At 39.1% G+C, this 23,860-nt stretch overlaps 2 protein-coding genes across 4 annotated transcripts in view; one reads left to right on the plus strand and one right to left on the minus strand.

Annotated features, from left to right (window-relative positions):
* The first annotated feature begins 370 nt into the window (after positions 1-370).
* LOC132092556 (creatine kinase B-type) lies at positions 371-4,474 on the plus strand. Its single transcript, XM_059498837.1, has 7 exons — positions 371-611; positions 2,004-2,158; positions 2,241-2,373; positions 2,517-2,688; positions 3,591-3,714; positions 3,809-3,998; positions 4,076-4,474. Exons 1-7 carry the CDS (start codon positions 419-421, stop codon positions 4,252-4,254), a joined length of 1,146 nt encoding a protein of 381 aa, XP_059354820.1. The 5' UTR covers positions 371-418; the 3' UTR covers positions 4,255-4,474.
* Positions 4,475-6,114: 1,640 nt separating this feature from the next.
* LOC132092559 (apoptosis-stimulating of p53 protein 1-like) overlaps positions 6,115-23,860 on the minus strand; it is a 52,035-nt gene continuing 34,289 nt past the window's right edge. Inside the window, exons 6-19 of one of the 3 annotated variants that reach the window (XM_059498839.1) lie at positions 20,612-20,713; positions 17,861-18,035; positions 17,002-17,198; positions 16,511-16,651; positions 16,136-16,325; positions 13,718-13,867; positions 12,027-12,151; positions 11,472-11,952; positions 9,861-10,597; positions 8,560-8,697; positions 8,333-8,466; positions 8,070-8,236; positions 6,975-7,174; positions 6,115-6,782 (exon numbers count right to left, since the gene is read on the minus strand). In XM_059498839.1, the coding sequence (XP_059354822.1) occupies positions 6,741-6,782; positions 6,975-7,174; positions 8,070-8,236; positions 8,333-8,466; positions 8,560-8,697; positions 9,861-10,597; positions 11,472-11,952; positions 12,027-12,151; positions 13,718-13,867; positions 16,136-16,325; positions 16,511-16,651; positions 17,002-17,198; positions 17,861-18,035; positions 20,612-20,713 (2,979 nt within the window). In that variant the 3' untranslated portion in view covers positions 6,115-6,740. Of the gene's footprint in view, positions 6,783-6,974; positions 7,175-8,069; positions 8,237-8,332; positions 8,467-8,559; positions 8,698-9,860; positions 10,598-11,471; positions 11,953-12,026; positions 12,152-13,717; positions 13,868-16,135; positions 16,326-16,486; positions 16,652-17,001; positions 17,199-17,860; positions 18,036-20,611; positions 20,714-23,860 lie in introns of all 3 variants that reach the window. The other 2 variants (XM_059498838.1, XM_059498840.1) reach the window with 2 other exon arrangements.

Below are 23,860 nucleotides of genomic sequence, written 5' to 3' on the forward strand. Positions count from 1 at the left end.
AGTCAGCCTCCTCTTCTGCAAGGTCTTCGGAGAGGTTGCGCATTACGCATTCGCATGCTTCAGAGATTAATAAATGATTCCCATACAAGACCTTGTGTAACGTGCATAATAATCTGCATGCATCTGAATGCATTTTGCAATGACGCGTCATTTATCGGACGCGCGCTCCACATTCCATCATCTTTACTGCCAGTATGACATCATCGAGAACATGTCGTCATACCATGACCGTTTAGTTTGTCGCTGTAACGGATCAAGCGAAATTATGAATTCCTCCGCTGTGGAAAAGTAGCTTTAACGTTGTTACGTCATTTTTAATGCAGCTGAGGGGCTGGCTTTGTCCTCGTGCTTGAATCGGATTTGAACTTGCCTTTAACGTGTCCTTGTTTGCAAAAATCTGCACCAGGTTGTCTCAATCATGCCTTTCGGTAACACTCACAATCAGCTGAAGATGAACTACACTGCTGAGCAGGAGTATCCCGACCTCAGCAAGCACAACAACCACATGGCGAAGGTGCTGACGCTCGAGATGTACGAAAACCTGCGGGACAAACAGACTCCGAGCGGATTTACCGTGGATGACGTCATTCAGACCGGAGTAGACAACCCAGGTAAGTGACCGATGTTCAGGGTGCAGGGTGATCAAGTATCCAAGGATTTGATTTGCAAATTTGAGCTCTTCTAAATGCTAGTTTACTTTTGAATGTCAGTAAAGGCGCTTAGCAGAAAGTGTCCAAATGACTCATCCTGCACTAGCCTACTCTGTATTTTTGACCAATCATATGCGCTTTAGAACGAGAATGCCCCTCCCCCTAATACCACCTGCAGCCACCTACCAAGGTCTACCATAAAATAAAGAACAAATGCACATTTTCAGACTCCAATAGTGGAAATAATTGGCACGTTTACGAATTCTAAAACAAATTGCATGTTGACAGTAAATTAAAAAGAATGGCACAAGTTGAATGAATTTCTAGTTGGCTGGTCTTTGGAAAAATAAATTGAGCAAGTAAAATCATGGTTACTGGCTGTGCTGTAATAAAGCAGTTTGCCAATAATAAGCAACTCTGTGGGTCTCTAAACACTTTGCTAGTAACATATTAAATAATGTGTAATGGATGCAGTTTTTAAATGACCGCAATCATGCCCATGTGATAAGTGTAGATTAATTGGATGTTAAAAAGACAAAATAAGCTTGTCTCCATTCTGCATCTCTACTATGGAGTATGGGGACTCTTGCACTGTGCTTCCAAAAAGCGTGCATTGACCGTTCTAAGCATTTTTGGGCCTGATGTGTGCAAATTGAGGCCCTGAACCTAATTGCACTCTGCCTCTGAATTCTGATTTGCATCCATGATTTGCATCACTTGCACAGTGCTGCTTCCTCATGCCTGCTGATGTAATTTTGCTGGATAATACATGTGATGCAGGCGACGTCTAAAAAATTGGCATCGTATGATGTCTACAGTGAAACATTGAGATGGACGATGACATCGCGGTGGGTGGGGGGGGATTTTGTGCTGGGTGAATGTTGAGGCCGAGCGACTCAAGTAGCTGACACTGCGCATATGTCGAGCCTGTCTGTCCGTGCTCAACATTGTGATGTCTGTCAGCCATCGGTTATGAACTATGGCATCGTCTACTGGCCCAACCCCATTACACACCATTTTCCCTCATGCATTTGACTCTGCAAAAACTGAGAGAAAGTTGCAACGACAATCTAAGGTGTAATATTGGTGAAGCCCAACAGAGGAGGAATTGTGTTCTTGAATCTCATGATTACTGCAAGACCAACCATGCGATAAACATGACATGTGGCTATATTAAGCAGTTGCTTGTGACCATCTGTTTTCCATGAATGAATCATTTATATAGTGCTTTGTGTATTTCTGTACACCCAAAGCTCTTTACAATCTTGAGGGCCATTAGCGTTAAAGTTTCCAAATTCTTTGTATTGTCACCACCATGGCATATTGAAGAACTGCTGATCTTTTGTGTTCTAGGTCATCCTTTCATCATGACAGTGGGCTGTGTTGCTGGAGATGAGGAGACGTATGAGGTGTTCAAAGATCTTCTGGACCCCATCATTGAGGACCGCCATGGGGGATACAAACCCACAGACAAACACAAGACCGACCTGAACCCAGACAACCTCCAGGTACACCGCGACTGTTTGGTGCATCTAATTGGGTTTAACCTTTTAAAATGGTCTGCTGTTAATTTGGTGGTGTTTTTAATAGGGCGGAGATGACCTTGACCCCAACTACGTTTTGAGCTCCAGAGTGCGAACTGGCAGGAGCATCCGTGGTTTCTGCCTGCCTCCTCACTGCAGCCGTGGAGAGAGACGGGCCATCGAGGGTCTGTCTGTTGAGGGTACGCTCATATAGGCCCTTGTTTTCATAGGATGTACATGATTCATGATTGGTCGTTCAAGAGGAGTGGGTGGAAACGAGTGATTGAAGCATCCACTCTGTAATGATGCAGTTGTGTTGTGATCTATCCTGTGGTTTTCACAGCTTTGGGAGCCCTTGATGGTGATCTTAAAGGAAAGTACTATGCCCTCAAGGACATGACAGAGGAGGAGCAGCAGCAGCTTATTGATGACCACTTCCTGTTTGATAAGCCTGTGTCCCCACTGCTGCTGGCTTCTGGGATGGCACGTGACTGGCCCGATGCCAGAGGGATCTGGTGAGTGAGAGCAGCCTTTTGGGTCAATTATTCTTCTCTTCATATAAAGATATGTGTTTTTTTACTCTATGGATATCATTATTTTAATGGGCAATTCCAACTTGAAATGAAAAGTCATGTTTTTTGTGTATTCATTTGTTGCCATCTTTAATATTAAAGAATATCTTATCAATTTATTTATCCTGTATGAAGATTTGGTATTACAACTTTATATGAAAATAGCCATGTTGATGCTACTTTATAGATTTGTATTTTATTACAAAGTGGATCCATTGGGTGCCATCACAACTAATATTGGTTTATTATACTTTATATCCAGTGTGTAGGGAGGGTGGGTGGGATTTTTATTTTTTTTTAATCCGAGAGCTTTCTTACCATGCATAGTAAAAATTTGTCCATGTGACATCAGTGGTTCAACTGTAATTTTATGAAGCCATAAGATTACTTTTTGTGTGCAAAGAAAACAAAAGTGACTTTATTCAACAATTTCTTCTCTTCAGTGTCTGTCAATGCACATTCACAAGAGGTGTTCTGACATGGAACCCCTTGTTTGCAAGGAGAGGAATGCACATGTGTTTTGTGGTACTGTTGTGAGACTGACACAGGAACGACAAAATTGTTCTCGTAGCTTAAAATGAATGTTGAACCACTGATGTTGCATGTCTTATTTTAACAATGTCTTTACTACCTTTCTGTACCTTGAACGTGGTATGTCCCTTTGTATATGTAGGGTGAGAAAGCTTTCGGATTTAATCTTAATTTGCGTTCTGAAGATGAACGAAGGTCTTATGCCTTGGAATGACATGAGGGGAAGTAATGTCAAATTTTCCTTTTTTGGTGAACTATCCCTTTTAAATGTTTGTTTATTCCCCTCCCCCTCCTCGTCTTGATACTCTTAATAGGCACAACGACAACAAGACATTCCTGGTCTGGGTGAATGAGGAAGACCACCTTCGTGTTATTTCCATGCAGAAAGGTGGCAACATGAAGGAAGTCTTCACTCGCTTCTGCACAGGCCTCACAAAGGTCTTTTATTTTCAAAAAGCAATCTGATACCTTCCACATTGCCAGTAGCTCCAGTGTTGGCACACCGTTAAATCCAAACCTGCTTGTCTTTCAGATTGAGGAGTTGTTCAAAGAGAAGAGCCATGAGTTCATGTGGAACGAGCACTTGGGCTATGTCCTAACCTGCCCCTCCAACCTTGGCACAGGGTTGCGTGGTGGCGTTCATGTCAAACTTCCTAACCTCAGCAAGCATGAGAAGTTTGGCGAGGTCCTCAAGCGACTGAGGCTCCAAAAGCGTGGAACAGGTATATATTCACCAGAGCCATAACTTGTTATCTGTACAGAATGTAATCTCAAATCCTAAACTTGCTCACGTGTCCAGGTGGAGTTGACACCGCTGCAGTAGGCGGTGTCTTTGACATCTCCAACGCAGACCGTCTGGGCTTCTCTGAGGTTGAGCTGGTTCAGATGGTGGTGGATGGAGTTAAGCTGCTTGTAGAAATGGAGAAACGCTTGGAGGCAGGCCAGTCAATCAATGACCTTATGCCTGAGCAGAAGTGAACACTTCATGACTCCTAACTTAACTCCGTCCCTGCCTCCACCAGTCCTCCCTGCCTCCAGTACCAATAATCTACATCAAGGAACATGCACTCCACCCAAACGGTAGTGGCACTAAAGTTATTCGAGTCTTCCATCAGTGTGAAGGATTTTGTATCTCAAACGTCCTGCAATGTTGAAGATGGAGCTTAACACCAGAAATAAAGTCTCTTTGGCCCATGGATTTTCCTGTGTGCATGTTATTTCTAAAAGGTCAACTAAATTTGTTTGCTGTAGTCTTGAATAACTTCATTTACTACTGTTCAGCATGTGACCTTTCTGATGTCTTTGATTTGGTGTTTGTAACCTGTAGGATAATTCCTGTGTTTGAAGATTATTTTATAGGTGGACAAACAAGGTCATTACTTGCTATCTCAAGGGCTCTTTTTTTTTTCAAGAGACTGTACTGTACGTCTAACCGGTTTTGAGTAAACTGACAAATCGGTCTTTATACTGCCACCTAGTGGCCATAATTATATTTACCTCCAAAAGAACTGTTCTTGCATATTATATGCGCTTGTTTTGAACGCTTTTGCTTTAATCCTGGAAACCATGAATTAAACTTTCCTTACAGACATCAACTGCAGTAGTTTACAGGTGTTTAGCCAAACGCTGAACTTGTAGGAAATTCAGTATTTGTCTCAGACGTTAGTACAACGAAGATGAACTCTTTTAGCCATTTTAATTGCATGTATATTTTAAGCAAAAAGGTAACACTTCCAACATTGAAACATCCCAACAAACTCTAAAATGAACTCTTATCCAGTAATAACAAACGACTGTAATTGGTCAAGCCCGACAGCCCAGAGAAAAGTAACGCACACCATGTGACCACATCTTCGGGCCCCATCATTAATTTTTTTTTCTTTCTGAATAACAAAATCTTTGGTTATTCAATTTGAAATTCACTATTAAGAAGCTATATATTATAACTTCGACCCTCAAATTCTGTAAGAGAGATTTAGAGCAAAGATTAATCTTATCTATTTAGAAATGGAAATCTATTCTCTATGTAATTATAATAGTTAGAACTGGAGTGCAAGGCTGAATTTGATGTGCCCCAGGTACAGTGCTTTGCCTTTCCCTTTAGAACTTTTATCTAATCTTCCTTCAATATAATTTATCAGCTATCAGTTGGTTTTGTTGTCAACTGGCTTTTTTAGGCCTCTAAAAAAAAGACATCGAACCAAATGAAAAAATGTATTTAGCAAAAACAGAGGGAGAGACTGAGCAATAAGCATAACACAAAGGAGACATGATTTCTTGCTACGACTCATTTCTTTTTATTGTGCACATGTAAAGAACACAAGGTGCGAGTCACTGTATTTCACAGAAGCCCACACGGGCAGTTTAGTCTAACAGCATCGAGTCAAGCATGTCTCCTCTCCCGTCCTCATCACAGTATTTACAAGGTTAAACTCCACAATAAAGCTCTTCACTGCCTCAACGGCAGAATATAAAAGTCATTTCACATGGACTAAAAACTGGAGTGGAGAGGAATGGGCTGGTATAATAAAGAAACATGAAAAAAAAAAGTGTAAAATATATGTTGATGCAGAGAAAATTTTCAACTGGATTCATCAGAGTCATGGCACTCCAGCCAACAGACTGACAAAAACGTCAAGCATCAGTCCCTGTAGGCTAAATACTTAATGATGCTTCTGATGGTTCATCTTAATCTCTCCACACACTTCATACACTCTCTTCAAAACACTCTTATGCTATGAAAAACACTTCTCAGCACTTCACACTTCTTCATGATGCTCACTGCAGTTTAAAAGAAAAATCACACTCATACATAAATCCCACACGCAACACATACGCTCTCACTTATATGCGCCTTTATGAATTATATACATGCCCATCAGTATATGGGATTTCTCAGTCATAGACCAGAATAATCGTTTTATGCAAACTATGTATATTTTGTTCTCTGCTCTCAGATACTTCCAGTTTATACACTCGTTTTGTAGAAGAACTATAAAATACAAGCACAAGTCTTTTGTTTTAAACTGACATAACGGTTCTCATTCATCCAGTTTGATTTAAAGTATATAGAATCTCTCTCTGACAAAGAGCACTGTCTGCCCTGGTCTTCTAGGCAAAGCATCATGGGTAAGCAACTACAAATAAAGAGAAGCTCATCAAAGCGATTGATCCCCAAGGTGTGATGTACAGCTATAATACATTTGAGATGATACAAGAGAGCGTGTGAGGAGTGGAGTGGGAGATCCGGAGGCCTGGGAGCAGAGCTGATGGGGGCAGACCGAGAAACCTGAGGCTGCTTGTTTGGCCTGGTGTTCACTGGAGAGTGTGTAGTGCGGGGTAATTGTGCCTCCAGGTTCAGGGTTTAGCAGCTTCACCCCTTCTATGGTCCAAGTGGCACAAAGAGGTGAAAAATGGAGGTTCAACCCTCGAGACATCAGTTCAGGCGGTCACCCACGAGAGCGTTACGCCAGAGACCTCTGACGTGGTTTTATTCTGGGGTAAAGCTACAGAGAAACAAAAACACACAACTATTAACACATCATTTCTTCAATATGCACAACTTTTCAAATGTTTTTTTTTTGTAAGAAATTAGCACTTTTATTCAAGAAAGATGAATTAAACTGATCGAATGTGAAATATTTATAATGTTTGGAAGGAATTAGGACTCTGCTGTTATATTCTGTGTGTGCACCTACCCCTAATAGGTTACGTGGCACATAGCCCTCTTTGTCATTGAGTTTACTCCACCACCACTCGGTCTCGGTGTCGTCCTTCCTGTGTAGGACAGTAATGGCGTCACCCTCCTGAAAAGAAAGCTCATCTGCGCTCTGAGCCTCATACTCCCACAGTGTGTACACGACTCCCTTATTCATCACTCCCAGCTTCTCCTGCACTCCTGTAAACACACAGAGAGAAAATGCTCTTTAGGCGTGGAAATATCGCATTTGGTATGATATTATGGGATTAACATGAGCAACACACAAAAATAGTTGCATTTTATTATATTGGTGAGTGTTGAGTAATACTATTGATTAACGTACATTACTGTTTAAATGTTTGGGTCAGTACGATTTTTTATATATTTATACAAAAGTATCTTATCCTCACCAAGTCTGCATTTATCCAATCACAAATATAGAAAAAACAGTAATATAGTGAAATATTGAATTGACTGCTTTCTATCTTAATGTATTTTTAAAAGTAATTAATTCCCGCAATGGTAAATTTTAATCGTAAAAATGTTAGTCTTCAGAGTCACATGATCCCTCAGAAATCATTCTAATACGCTGATTTGCTGCTTAAGGAACATTTTTTATCATCAGTGAAAACAGTTGTGCTGCTAAATATTCATACTTATACTCTTTTCAGAATATAAAGTCCAAAGGAGCAGCATTCATCTGAAATGGAAATCTTTTGTAATATTATGTCTTCACGGTCACTTTTTATACATTGAATGTGTCCTTGCTGAATAAGAGTATCTATTTCTTAAAAAAATAAAATAATTCATACGTATCTTACTGACCCAAAACTTTTGAATGGTAGTTAATGGGACTTCTGGAGAATTCTTACACCGATTATGCCTAAAAGCCCGACAATGTGTATGTAGTGATGGTAGAAGTGATTCGTTTCTAAGAGCTCTAAACTCTGTATTTTGAGGACATCTGCTGGTTAAAGCAGTGCACATGCAATGAAAACTCAGAAAAAAACGTTCATTCAATGACATTTTCTAACAAGAGATCTATAACTTATAATATTCTGAGCCCCACAGAGGAAAAGAAAGGCACTCTTACCATAGAGAAACTGTGAGCACTGTATGTAACCCTCCTCCATCTGCTCACATTTGTCTGCTGCCGTCTCCACATCACTGATAGTGGTGGCAAAGATGGCAGCACCAGACTCCACCAGCAGCTTACACAGGTGCACGCTGTTACAGGAGGCGGCACAATGCAAGGGTGTCCTACACACACAAACACACGTCAGCTGGTCCGTCTGCTCAACACCTGTTAGACTGAATATATCTTTCACACTGACAGAGCCAACAAAGTGTCCTCACCAGCCATCACTGTCTGCTGCATTCACATTAACACCAAAGTCCAGCAGGAACTTGACGATGTGATGGTGCCCGGCACAGACTGCGTTATGGAGAGGTGTGATGCCCTCATCATTAGGGGTGCTGGGATTGTCAACCTACAAAACGAGATGAATTAAATAAGAATTCGTTAATGAAAATGTGTGTAAGTGTGTAAAGTGTTCTCATGGCATAAATGTTATCATACACACCTCATAGATTATCCTTTGTACAAGGTCAAACTCGCCCTCCAGTGAGGCATCCAGCAGCAGAGCGAGTGGGTTGAACTTCACTCTAAGGCCGTGACCCGTCCGCTCTGAGTCGGGTTTCTTTAGGTTAGTGCGTTTGCCCTGTTGAGGACATGGACCATTAGCACACAATCTGATTTGCTTTTCAGATCTGCTGTTTAGGACTGATTGTCCGCACTGTTGCAAGCTACATGTATATAATCTGACTGCTTTGTTCAGTCGATATCTGATGTAAACGCATTAAAAATGTCAACTTAATGTGACTTTCCAATATAGCAAATGAGAGCAGTTGTCAGTTTAAGAGGAGACGGAAACTAGAATTGAAAATGTGAAACATTTCATATATTTATACTGCTGTATTTGGACAGATGATGTTGCACACTTATACCACGTTCAAAAGTATAGGGTGAATTCATTCCTGTTTTTGAAAGAAGGCTTATGATAACCAAGGCTGTATTTATTTGATCAAAAATACAGTACTACAGTGAAATATTACAATTTAAATTTTATTTCAAATATAATTTATTCCTGTGATGGCAAAGCTGAATTTTCTGAAATTAATTATAATATGCTGATTTGATGCTCAAGTATTATTTCTTATTACTATCATTCCTTATTATAGTTTTGCTGCTTAATATTGTGAAAACCATTTTTATTTCAGGATTCTTTGATTAAAAAAGTTGAAAAGAGCAACATTTATTTGAAAAAGAAATATGCTGACCCCAGACTTTTGAATAGTGTAGTTTGTGCATTACCTATGCACTGTTACCCAAGATATGAGAAAACTACTCAAGAATGTGACTGAAATAAACATGAATAAATCTCAATGAAATATCTGTTTAATCAAATATGTTGTCTTTTGTAATATTGTTTTTTCCCCTTCTTTTTTTGCTTTTCAGAGTACAAAAGAAAAATTTACTGAAGTCATAACTGCTGACATTTGAGATATGAAATGAGATATGAAAGCTCACCAGTTGGTGCAATTAATAACTAATCTTTTATTGCAAATGGATAATTTATTGTCTAATTACATATTATAATACAACCTAAAAATATATAATATTAAACTTTTTGACTATTGTAACATACTATCTAAATTACAATATATTAATTTCTAATAACATATTGATGTTGATGATAATGGTTATATTCAAAACAGTAAAATACTAGGTAACAACTGCAGTGCTGGAAATGAAACCTAAATGGATTGGGATCTAAAAAATGATTCATATACAAGGCTTGAGTTTGTGTATCAGTAGACTGACCGTGGGCTGGGATGAGGGACAGGTGTCTGCTTCTTCAGGTGTGCTGGCCTCAGCTACAGGGCTCTGCAAAATCGCTAATGGTTCTGCAAGATTATTGTTACGGTCTTCTGCCGGTTCTGGTTCTGGAGGGGTCAATGCCTCAGCTGCTTGCTCTGGGGGCTCATTATCATTGGCATCACTTTGCGGGACATCATCCTCAGCAACAGCACCCCCCGAGGGCACGATGGATGTTTCTGAAGGTGCATTCCCATTGTCTGCATCAAAGAGAATTTCACCTGTGGCCACGGATGGCTGGTAGAATGGAGGCACACCTCCACTTCCACTCACACTGCCCATTCCTCCTTCCATCCCTCCAGCCAGGGTGTTGAACCGCTGATAGAGAAGTTTCTGGATGTTGGGCCCATTAGGACCCTCTGGTTCTGTAATCGAGCTGCGTTTTTTAAGCGGTCGTGGAGCATTGGCCAGTTTTTTGCGCAAGGTCTCCAGCTCAGCATCGCTCTGGTAGCGCATAGGGGAGTGCACCATGGGTGTGAGTTTAGTGGGGCTGAGAGGTCGCGGGATGTGGTCCACGTTGGGTGGGGGTGGCTCAGGAACACCCATGATTTGACCGTCAAGGTCCAGCTCATAATCCAACATGTCTCCTCCTAGACCCTGCAGGGCAGGAAAGGCGCCAGAGCCCCCGAAAGGTAAGGGAGAAGGTGGCATAGAGCTGGGAGGCAAGACTGGCTTACCATATACTACAGAGAAAAAGAAGAAAATACTCAATTATACTGTACTAATAAAACAATCAAGAAATAAACCACATGATTCACAAATGCATCGGTCTGTTTTTTAAATAATTTTTCTAAGTGCTAAAAGGACATTTGTTGACTGCAATGTTTCTAGCTGTTTTTCAGTCAAGTTAAAAAGCACAGTGAGGCACCAGCATTCTGTTGCACTGTATCTTGCCGTTTTTAAAAACAAGAAGCATCCTGTACAAACATGGACTATAAAGATTTTTAGAATCCCAAGAGCGATCTTTTATTCTATGCACATTTTTTTTATGGCACATCCAAACTTTTTTCTACACTATAGTTTTCATGGGTGTTTACTAAGTGCTCATTAATTTCTAATGTTATAATATATTTACAGATTATTATAATAACAGTTTTAAACAAAATTACATTTAAAGCTGACTTCAGCTGGTATTACTTTCATAATAATAAAAAACTGCATTACACGCGATAAAATAATTGCCAGCATTAATCAATGAATGCGTTAACGTGATAACGTGTTAACTTTTAACTAACTAAAAAGCATACATATACATATACATACATATATATATATATATATAAATAAATAAAACACAATTATATATTTTTAATGATACATATAAGTATATAATTTTAAAATATTTTAATATATAAATAAAAATATTTTACAATATTCATTTTATTCATATATTTTTTATAGTTTGCCTTTAAAATTGTACACACTTAGATCAGCATCAATACACGAACCTGATGTGAACACCTCGTAACAAATGTTAAAAGACTGTCCAATAGGGGAGCACAAACTGCCAGTGTAAGTAGTAAATTGTTGAAGTTTAATATTGTTTCTGATGTGTACCTGCTTTGACGGCGGGCTTGACGTTCAGAGGGTAGTTCTTGGGGGCTGCTTGTTGTAGGTACATATGGTAGATGGAGCTTGAGTTCATGGTGGCTGGGCCTTTTCTGGGTGACTGCGGTCTGGAGCCCTTATCGGGGATGAACGGCCTTACCGCCACAGCCAGAGGAGGGTCTGGCCTCTCACCGGGAGGGAAAAAGTGTGGGCTGGGCTGGAAGGTGGGACTGGGGGGCACAGAGATGCGCTGCTGGATCTGCTGAGAGGAAGAGCCGGTGGGTGCTGGGGGGACACGGGGCCAGGCCGGCTGTGGCGGTGGGTTCGTAGGTAAGCTGGGCGCCAGCCGGAGAGGAACATCCTTGCGTCGGTCCAAAGAGCTGGTAGAACCCGAGTGGACAGATGAGAGGGGGTGGTTGCTGGTATGGGTTCCGTATGGGGGGGGATGGGGCTTACTGAGAGGAGGAGCTGAGCCCATTTTACTGGAATCCTGAATTTAAAAAGGATATTGTAAAATAAAAGGACTGCAAATCATTTGTGAGCACAGCTGTAAGACAGAAATACCTTATCTCCAGGAGTTCCTGCAGGTGATGCCGTTTTACTGGTCGTGTCCGTTCCAGACTCCTTCCAGTCAGATTGTTTAACTGATGTGTTGCTCTTGTTAAGGGTAGGCCAACTGGTGTCATTTGCTGAAAATGGAAGAAAGGGAGCATAAGTACAAGATCAGATATGACAGAACCCCTCACAAGCACATTCATTATTAGAACAGTATGACAAACTGCATTGCTAATATACTAGACATGACTTCTAAAGATGTCTAGGTATGTTCTTGAGTTAGGAGACATGGAGCATAATGGAAAAGAGAGGGGGGCTCCTCACATCTACAAGAACAGCTCAGATGACCCAAAAATTTCAAGAAAATGCTGTTCTGCAAAGAGTTTACAAATGTAGTCAACTGCATGATATCTTGACATCTCCAACAGAGCTTAAAGGTCAGTCCTTATGAAACTCAAGCCAAATAAAGAGGAAAACTGATTTAAGTTAGAAAAAGCAAACTGACAGAGCCACCACTCTTACATACTTAACTTTTCTGTCTATTATGCATGTATAAGTAGCTGAATGTTAGAGAATGGTGAAATGGAGCCAGCAATTTAGTGAACTTAAAAGTAGAGAGGAAGAGAGCCCAGTGAACCTTATCAGGGTAGAGTTTCACATCCCAGCCAGCACAGACACTCACTTTCTCTCATGAGTCCTCACACAAATCTATTCTTATACACACATACTCCCAAAAGACAGGATTAGCAGCTTTCGACCCATACTAAATTGCAGTAAAGAGCAAATAAACAAGGGCAAATTTAATTGAGCAGACAGAGGGATCTAGTATATCATTAAGGTACTGATGCTCATGAAAAACTTGTGAAAAACAACAATGTGTTGTTGCCATGTTTTGTCTGGAAAATTGCACCTCTGCAGTTTTTAAAAGTGGATCTGAAATTGAGATACAGTGGAGTCCAAAATCTGAGATCAGTGGAAAGCTGAGCAGTAGTGTAATGGAAAAAATTAAATTCTCAAATTAATTCAAAGTTTTTTTTTAATTTTTTTTTTTTTTAAGAAATTCATATTAATTCAGCAAGCATATATTACACTGAAAAAGGGACAGTAAAGACGTTTATAATATCACAAAAGATTTTCATTTCAAATATATGCTGTTCTTTTGTACTTTAAATTCATCAATGAAACCTGGAAAAAGTATGATTTCCACAAAAATATTACAAATATTATAAGTTAATAATAATATTTCTTGAGCACCATACCAGCATTTTAGAATGATTTCTGAAGGATCATGTAAGACTGGAGTAATGGCTGCTGAAAATTCAGCTTTGCCACAGAAATAAATTACATTTGGAAAAAAAAAAATTAATAGAAAACGGTTATATAAATGTTGAATATTTTACAATATTACTTTTGTTTTGTTGTTTGCCACATGGGTAAGCATTCAAATTTTATTACATTTTTATTTTTTAAGTATCTTTATAAAATCTTACCAAACCAAAATTCTGAACAGTAGTCCCTTTTCTAAGCTTAACAATGGAGTAAAATTTATAAAAAAAAAAATAGTATTCGGTTTGTCCAAATACTTGGTTTGTGTGTAACAAGTCTCTAAGACTTGGTCGACTGCTTTGATCCTGCTAACTACACTGAATAAGGTTCATAGGCCATTCTTCCTGCCCTCTATCAGACACCTTCCCACTCACGAGAAGCGCCGTCCGACCCTGCCGCAGAGCAGGTGACTGGGGGTGGAGCCCCAGGGCCTGGGCAGGACTCTGGAGGGGGCGGAGCAATCTGGTCCACTATGATGTCTAAATCAGAGACCTTCCACAGGACAGGAGGCTTTCTCAATCCATCTAATCTCCCCACAAATCCCACAAGATCAAAGTACAGGGAAACCAAAGAGAAAAGAGAAACACTCACATAAACATATGCACAACACAGAGCAGAAACGACACAAGAGGTTAGAAGTGAAGAAATGAAAAATCAACTTCATAAACAAACAGTAATTGAAGAGAGGGAACTAAAGGAAGGAAGTGATCGGATACATGCTGTGGGGTCTCTAAAAGAAGTACCAAACCACTTTATTTACATTTACACATTCAGCGTATGCTTTTATCCCAAGCAGCTTTCTTTCTAGCTATATATTTAATTAGGTTATAGATTCCCTGGGAATCAAAACCATGACCTCGGCATTGCTAGCAGCATTCCCTACTGTTTGAGCTACAGGAATGCTGTAGAACTTAATGTTAGAGCTAGTTTCAGCCTTATTTAGTCCAAAGAATACTTTGGTTTTAAATCATACACCAGGGAGAGCATATGATGTAAATATCGTTTGGTCCACAAGGTGGCAACACTAGCCCTGGCCGTCGTTTCACAGTCGAAACAGAAACTAAAGAATCAGGACAACAGCAGAGTACAAAGACATTTTCTCAGGCAATACTTCTAGAGAGACAAAGGGCAGACAAAGGACAAAGATGAAACTCACTAGTGTGCATGTGTCGAGTGCCTATGTTTTTCCAAGCTATCAAATGGAGTATACTTTGAAAGGGTATGTGTTGGGCTGTATGCATACACTAGGTGTTAAGGTCAAAGCTTAAGTACACTTTAGGCTTTAGTCACAAATCACGCTTTCAAACTGATCTACTGGCTGCTACACAGTCCATCACAAAACAAGTCATGTTGACATGGGACCAGTAGATGAAAAAAATTATTTTAGCAATAACTGGTTGTTGAATTTGTCAAAGTTCGAAAGATCATCAGGGGCCGGATTCACGAAAACCTTCTTAAGAAATAAATGAGACATTTCTTCAGATAAATTGAACAAAGTTCATAAGAATGTTCTTAAGTGCAATTCTTGAACAATTCTTAAGAAGTTCTCAAATATATTCTTAAGAACATCTAAACTTTTTTCTTAAGAAGAAAATAACAGCTGTTATCTGAATGAATACATTACGCACTGCTAAACTCAAACGATTGTCTTCTTGCGCTTCCGGTAGATTACCCTTATAATCATAATAAGCATGCACCACAGACTGTATATTTTCATTGCAACTTTGACTGGCGCTCAGCTTCACGGTTTTTAATGCAGCCTGTTTTTGAACAGTTACTTTTAAAATAGCCTGTCTCAAGCTGCAGCGAAAGGTTTCATTCATTTTTGTGCCGTGTTTTTGCGCTCTCGTCTGAGTGAACTATTCCAGTATGTGAGTCTGCGCTTCTACAGCAAATGCGTCCTGCGCATTCATATGTGCTGAATACTGCCAAAGATGATGTATTTATAAGCTCAAATTAACGGCGTTCATTTAAAGCTCCCTATCTGAATGGTTTTAGAGTTGCTAATGAGTTTTGGAGAAAAAAAAAGCAGCGTCACACACAGGCTAATCATGAGCGATCATGTTTACATGAACAGTTATCGCTGTCCCTTCAGAAAACTCGTGCACATCCCTAGTCGTCCTATGTATTATATGTAGCTGTTGTTGCAATGCTTAAATATAACAATTCATTAATTCATTAATCATCAATAATTATTATGGTTTAGGATTTAAGACAAGTCTGGGGCTGTCCTAAATTTAAGAAGTTATTTACGATGATTTTTAAGAAGATTCTTTTCAAGAATTTGAATTCTTCTTAGGTTTTGTCTTAAGAATAATCTTAAGAAAAAAGATAAGAATATTTGGGAATACAAAATATTCTTAACTTTTTTCTAAAGTTAAAAAATTAGAAGAAATTTCTTCTTAAGAATGTTTTGTGAATCCAGCCCCTGATCCTCCAAAAAGTGTTTTGTTTGAGGCAAATGAAGGCAGTGAAGTAGATATACATAATTATTGTTTTATGAGTGGTGTCTGTCAAATAACTGATGCTTATTACTTTTAGGTGGTCAAATGCTCTAAGATATTGTTGCATCATTATTGAAAACACTTCATTGATCAAAAACTACCACTGATCAAAACTGACCAAAGCAGTGATCATTTTCAATCCCATGCGGATAAAGAGTTCATATTGTGTGCTGATTCACAATGTACTATTCAAATACACAGACAAAAATGGTACCCTTTTTTTGGCACCATTTCATTCCAAATAAAGGTTTGAAGTTATCATGCAGATGTTGGTGTTTAAGGACTGACCTGATTTGGAGCGGGCAGGGTTGGCTGGGGTGTTTACACCCAGTGACTGAGGTTTGAGAGGTTCAGGGGGCACTACATAACCCTCCTGTCTGCCTGGCACCGGGACCTGGATGTAGGGTCCCACAGCTGCCACACGGCCAGTGTTTCCTGAAGCCGGCTGCGGAGAGGGAGGACCATTTATTCTATTCAGCTGCAGGAAGGGGAAAAGGGAAAAAAAGTATTTAGCTTGGTTGAAATTCGAAATCTTTCACAAGCTCCAGATTTGGTCTCTAGATGTCAGAATGGTTTCTGAACAAGATCGCTAAATAAATTAAACTCAGAAGCATGAGTGATGCACACTCCTGGCCTTACTGGAAGATTTTCTTTTTGACGTGCCTCAGCTTTTCTCTTGTACAGTCGATCTCTGAGCTCATTGATACGCTTGTCCATCAGTGTTACCTCCATGTTTCTCTTATTCAACAGCTCTTTCTGCTGCTGAAGTTTACTATTCTGCTCCTGATTCAGCTTATTGCGTATCTGATTGGGAAAAAAAACAGCAAAGTAATGACCATTATTATCACTGATAGAAATGACAGGGACATACACAGAATATGATCGATGGATATGGCAGATTCCATGTTTCTATACAACTAATGTCATAAACTCAACAACTGTGGATTGATATACAAATAACTGTAATAAAAGCAGAAATACATTTTCACACCCTATTTGTGGAAAGTGCCCGATTATCAAAACCAGCAAATTTTGTTGCAATATACAACATATTAAAAAAACTGCATTATTAAAGGTGGTCAGTGTTCTTTTATGGTCAAAAATCATAACAATTCGTGAAACAACGCAAACTTAATTCGAGTGTGTTCTCGTACCTGTAACTCCTGGTAGAGTTTGCGGAGCTCCAGGGCAGCGGTGCCGGTGACGTGACCCCCGAGGGTCTGCAGGCCGTTTAGTTTGCCTCTCCTCAGGTCCTCCAGTTGCTGGCTGAGCTGATCCACCCTCAAGACGGCTGCTTGCAGCTCTGCCTGCTTCTCCTGGAACAGCCCGCTGATGTGCTCGATCTCTGAGGCTAACAGACCACAGCAGAGTAACACGCATGCAAACTTGCGTGCAAACACAGGCATACATGAGGCGACATACTTTCTCCATTACTATAGGATTATTATTTAATGTTCAATAAAAATTTAATGTCATGCACATGTTGTATAGGAGCTATTGCAAAATGCGAAACTAGCAGGCTGAACAGATCTATTCTATTCAGTAAAATCGACTTTTATTGTTCTCACAGTTTTTCAACAATACAATATATCCTAAATGCTTGCACAACACGAGCAAACCACCCAGCTGAGGGTTAAAACTGAAGGAAAAGGTTAAAGTGCTGATAACAATCTACAAAAATATAATTTTAAACTCCTAAAAAGACTCATCTCCAGCAGAAAGGACAATCCCATCTGGAGTTGCGTGTGTGGGAAAATTTGGCATTATGTGAGATCATTACAATTTACAAACTGGCACAGTCCAAATTCTGACCTTATGGCATGTGTTTTTATGTGTGCATGTGATCACAGTTGCAGTTGGAAGCTCAGTGCCCTCTCACGCAACAGCTTACATGAAGCAATCTGGCTTAATACAGCCATGCAAAAAAGTGGCATCACAATCGCCAGCAGTTAGCGATGGTGTTCGTACTTGGATGAATGCAGAAGTCTGTGGTCAAACAAGTACTGTACATACACAGGTTGCCATTGATGACTTTGCTGTAATCCACTTGGCCCCTCATGGCACGAATCTTCTTGAGTTTGGTTTCCTGACTCTCCACCCTCTCCTTTAACCTCTGTAGTTTCTCGGTCTCAGACACAGCCTGCTGCTGCCGTCGCTCCTGCTGCTTCAAATAGCGCAACCGTTGCTCCTACAGACAGAATACATACATGAGCATGCAATAGGAACTTGGGAAAACAAATAAAACAATAACAGTAAATTGTCAGGGACATTTCAAGTATCTACTGGACCACTAAGCCTTGTTGTCATTCGCCACTTTTTGTCCATCAAACTTTCGAAACACAAAAAACCTCCTTTTTGGCAAATTCCCAACATTATGGTAAGACAGTGTTTCTATGGTACATGTATTTTCAACCGTAGGGATCCAAAGAGGCTAGTCAATGGAGTTTTGTTTGTTCTGTTTTCAAAACCAGCAGCAATCTTGAAAAATGTAAGCATTAGATAAGCAGATCAGATGATCACATGAACACGCTTGCAAATGTTGAATGATCGTCCACAAGCAAAAAAAATAAAATCTCTACACCTGCACAGAGCAAAGGAAAAGTAGAATAAAGTATGCTGGAACATTTTAGAAAGGCTGTTTCTTTATGACACTTTTCATTTTACACATGCGTTGTCTCCATTAACGAAGGAAAACGTTTTTGCATTTAATGTCTATATATATATACACATACACACATATATGGGGGGGGGGGGGGGGGGGTAAAGTCATTGCCACCAGATTCCCAGTTCATCCTACTGGGCTTATGTATAAAGGGCCTTTAGGAGCAGTGCCATTATATGAAGCACGACCTGTTTAAGCCTAGAGCATGTGCAGTACCCCAAACAGAGCAAAGTGTGTTCAGGACAACATGAAACAATCCTGTCTTTTAGCTGAAATACAGACCTTAAACAAGATACACAACCTAGTGATTTACTGTCAAATGTCAGGCATTGAGGCATTTGCTATTTAGAACAACCATATTACCTTTGGGAAAAGATGCTGCTTCCAGTGCTGACTTATTGAGTAACTAAGTGAAAATAAAAGCAATTAGTCTCTTCTTTTAAATCATTTCTTTCTCTATCTTCAGGGAACACAAACAGATGCAGTGAAATGGAAACAGTGTCCGAGTTAGTGATAAAACTAAAAATAGCACATGGTGGACTTTCAATGACTGGAGGCTTAGAGTCATCAGAGCACACTGAATCACAGCAATATCAATCCAAATAACTCAGAGATCAGTGTTCTCGTTGGGTCTGATCCTGGAACAGTCTGTAAGTGTAGCCACTTCTAGATTCCACACTTTGTTGAAGACAGAAACAAAGCTAGTATGCATGGAAAATGCCTTTCATGGCATACAAAGCATGTCAGAGTTGTCTGCTACATAATTGGCAAATTTTGGTTTCATTCAGCTTCCCGGCTCAGCCTGTGGTTCCCGTGACTAACACCCCTATAATGGTCAGAACAACATGCTGTAATGACCTATAAATGGCGCTGAGGAAAACAAAAATGAGGTCAGTAACTTTAAACCACTAATAACAACACTGCACAATGATAATAAAGAGCTTAAGCTGCTTCGTAAACAAAGTTGGAGGTCACCCAACAAGCAGCTGTGTTTTGAATAATTACAGGGATACTAAACCCATTAATACCCAACTTTTTTTTTTCTCAGAAAATGACTTAATTACAGTTATTTGCATAACATATGAACAAATAGTGCAGTTTCCTTGCAATGCTGAAGTGTTTTATTTTTCCCACATAAAGGTAATTTACATTGGGCTAGGTAAAGTAAACTGTAAGAAATAAGAAAATGAGTGTTTTTCTCAGGTGCAATTATGAGTAAACACCCAGAAATTGCAATATGACTTAAATCAATTGTTTTTATAACACCTAGAGTCACGTTCACAGAATGACCAATGGAAGACCCTTCCGCATCTTCAGTTGCCTGCAGGCTTAAACTTACCGTAAACCATTTTAACAGCAAAAAGAAGCATGCTATCTGAAAAACAACATTTATGGTACTCAAGCGCATTTCCTAAAGATACAACCCTTGGTTCTAGCAAGGACAAATGTAGATTGTTAAATAAAAAAACTCAAAATTATTTGCCAATTTTGGGTAAATGCTACCATGCAATGATCGTCGGCTTAGAGGCTAAAGAAAATGATGCTCAACATCCACAATGTTAGGTACATCATGCCAAAAAAAAAAAAAAAATGGACAAAACAGTGGAGTATAAAAGCCTGAGACCACCAGTGAAAATGATTTTGCAACATTTTCTAATAGTAATAATAATAATAATAATAATAATAAATAAACCAACTTTTCTATCTGAAAAATAAAGCCAAATGCGTACAATTACACATGGTACTCAAGAGCCTTTTTCCAAAGATATGATCCTACCGTTCACCATTGCACAACTGCAAGTTCAGTTCTATCCATGATAAATGTAGACCACTGAACAATGAAATTAAAAAGTTACATTTATCTGCCAGTTTCTGGTAAATGCCACCACATAGTCAAAACGAATAGGCATGGAAAACATCCATAATAGCAATAAAATCTAAACAGAAACCATGCCATTTCAAAGTCAGTGAATTATTTATCACCAATCTTTGATTCAGCAGCAAATTCTAACTGAAGGAAATACTTGTGTCTAGTCCCCACACAGATGAAAACAATGATCATGAAAAAGACACCCATCAAAGGACACATCTGAGCGTGTTACCTTTGCGACAAGCATCTGTTGCTGGGCCTCAATTTGCTGCTGCTGACGAGTGGCCATCTCCTGCAGCTCTGAGAGAGTGAGCTCCACGCGAGGGTTTCCCACCTACACATGGAGAGAGAGAGAGAGAGAGAGAGAGAGAGAGAGAGAGAGAGAGAGAGAGAGAGGGGGAGAGAGTGAGAGTGAGAGAGAGAGGTAGAGAAAAAAAAAAAGGAGGGGCAGTCAGACCAAAAATGAAATATATGCACACAAACAAGGATTCAAAGATGACTGGTTTAAATCTACAGCCATAAATGACACCGCAGACTTGAGAAACAGACACAACTGTGTATCTGCAGGGCTCATTGTAGGGAGAGCGGAGTGTGAAATGACCCGTGGCAAAGTAAACACTCGGAGCTTAATTATAACAGGAGCCCTAATCTTAGCGTAGGCCTGCTGAGCTCATTGAGAAGAGGAATGATGACGCTTTTAGCCGAAAGGGTCTAAAACAGGCCTGTGCAAGAAACGCATCCCAGAATCCAACTTTGTCACTCTGCATTCTGGAAGATAAGAGCAAGTTGTCCCTCACTGCGGATGTTGCCAGGGTGTCACCATGGCAGCAGAGCAGAACTGTCGTGCAGCGAAGATTAAAGGCACTAAAGCACTCAGATGGCAACTGTGGTGATAGACTGCCATTTAGAGCAATAAAGCAGAGCTGAGGTCAATTCAAGGCAGCACAGTACATGAACATAGTTCTGAAATAAAGAGAAGCCGTGTAAGATGACTCACATAAACCTGAAGCAGAACACCATTAACAACCTGGTTCATGCTGTGCAAAAGTTCCCCTTGAAATTCAAATCTTCTATTGTCTGTGGCAATACAGCAATCCTTCCATTTCCTAAAAAGCCAGCAGTCTGTTTTGACTCTGGGCTGTCCTAAGCGAAAGCCATACAAGTGCACTCGCACTGTGTTTCAGGTTGAAGCTGGGTCAGTCATTAAGGTTATGTAAGGACTAGGGGCAATCAGGCATATCAGTTGGAGTTAAATACATTCATCAATTCTGCCAACTTGTTAACTATTACACGTCAAAAGTTACATTGGCTGACATTTAATTAGCAACCTAGAAACCTAAATATTTCAAGTTTAAGAATTACACTATTAATTCCCTTTTTCCCCCCAAAATAATGGTCTTCCATGAATTTCTTTTATTTAAAAAAACACTATGCACTATTTTCCAAAAGTTTAGTGTCAGTAAGAATTTTGTTAATGTTTTTAAAAATCTATTATGCTCACGGAGGCTAATTATTTAATCAGAAATACAAAACAGTAACAATGTAAAATAAAAATTATATTTCACATTGTAATTTATTCCTGTGATGGCAAAGGTCATTACACCGGTCTTCAGCGTCATGTGATCCTTCAGAAATCATTCGAATATGCAGATTTGCTTTTCATTATTATCTACATTGAAAACAGTTGCACAGTTGGAAACCATGCTACATTTTTTCTGGATCCTTCGATGCATAGAAAGTTTAACAGAACAGTAAAAAGTTTGCTACAGCAACACTATGTCTTCAATAGCTAGCTTTTCTCACTGACAAAATTTGCTACCCACATCGATACATCATGGAACAGAATTCAATGACCATCTATCAACATTAATACTAATATTAATATGAATGAGCACACAGCATGAGAAAGATACTGTGGCGATGTTTGTGTCGTGGTATTGCCAGGTCACCTACAGCCTATGGCTACATCTATTCTTATCCAAGTTAATACCATGATCTATTTCCATAATTCATGGGTAGTATTTTTCCGACCACGATGTGATGGATTAAAACATGTCTGTAATTATCTCATAGTCCATCAATGCTCATGTCTCACAATTTCTTGTTTTTGTTGATCTCCAGGCTTTAAATCACTACATGTGAAAATTGCTTTCTAAATCAACCTGTGTTTTTACAGTCACATATAAACACAAAAAGGATTAAGATAATAGTGGTTTTAGCTAGAGGTTAGAAAAAGCAGAAAAAAATAGTGTAAATACAGTAACATCTGACATCACAAAAAACGTTTACGTTCTCTTCTTGGAACATTATTTTTTTCTCAAGCTCACCTGCTTTTGTACACAGAACCCGTTTCCACATAACAGACATAATACCATGTACAAATACATATTTAACAACAGAGATTGATAATAATAATAATAATTATTATTATTATTATTTTAATAATATAATATAATATAATATAATATATTTCTGATTTCTGAAGGACTGTAGGATCACATGACACTTAAGAATAAAGTAACAGCTGCTAAAAATTTAGTTTTGCTATTACAGGAATAAATTAAATTTGAACAGAAAACAGTTCTTTTTAATTTAAATGTTTTCTAATAAAATATTTTTACTGTTTTTATTTAACCAAATAATAATGCTCGCAAATATTATGCACATAAAATATTTGATGTATTTAATAGATAAAACACTTTTAAATGGTAACACATATATTTATATTTGTCTGTTGTATTTTGCCATGTTTACCTTTGGCTTTGTAATTACATGCTTTTTAATCTCACAAAATAAAAGGCAAACTAATGTCACTGTGTCACTGGAAGTGTTCCCCTCTTTCAAATTCAGAGATTGTGCTCATGCTCAGTGTTAATACAAAACTGTTCTTTCCATTCAATTAATTATTAGCAACTGCTGAGAAAAAAAGTGGGCTTTGCCTGGAGCAGAAGGCCAAATCACACCTGGATCAACTCATTTCACATCAGAATGAGGGAATTAACTTTTTCCCAACTGCCATCGCTTTTCTTGATGAAAAAAACAGGCTATATGTCAAACACACTTAACAGTACAAACAATGGCTATACTTACAGTTCAAATGTGATTGAAGACACCAGTTTAGAAACAGCATCATTTCAGTACTTTAAACGATCAACTCAAAAATAGCTCTTTATAACAAGAAAGCATTACATATCTTAGCTCAACACCGCGTTATTTATTTTTAATTTTTTCAGTTCAGCTTCCGTTAGCACAGAATACTCCAGACTTGATCAATAACGATGCAGAATTTTGTGCAGTTCTCATAAGCACGAGCTCCATTAAAGTTGAAATGACTTGACTCAGTTTGCTAGGGAATGATTCATGGCTTAAAGGCCAATTGTGTCAGGCTCTGTTTACCCACACAGGCTCCGTATGGCCACATCACATGGGTTATAAAGAGCCCATCTCAATGGCAATGTGGCACAAGGAGTGACATACAACA

The sequence above is a fragment of the Carassius carassius genome, chromosome 18 (assembly GCF_963082965.1).
Source record: "Carassius carassius chromosome 18, fCarCar2.1, whole genome shotgun sequence".
Classification (NCBI taxonomy): Eukaryota; Metazoa; Chordata; class Actinopteri; order Cypriniformes; family Cyprinidae; genus Carassius; species Carassius carassius.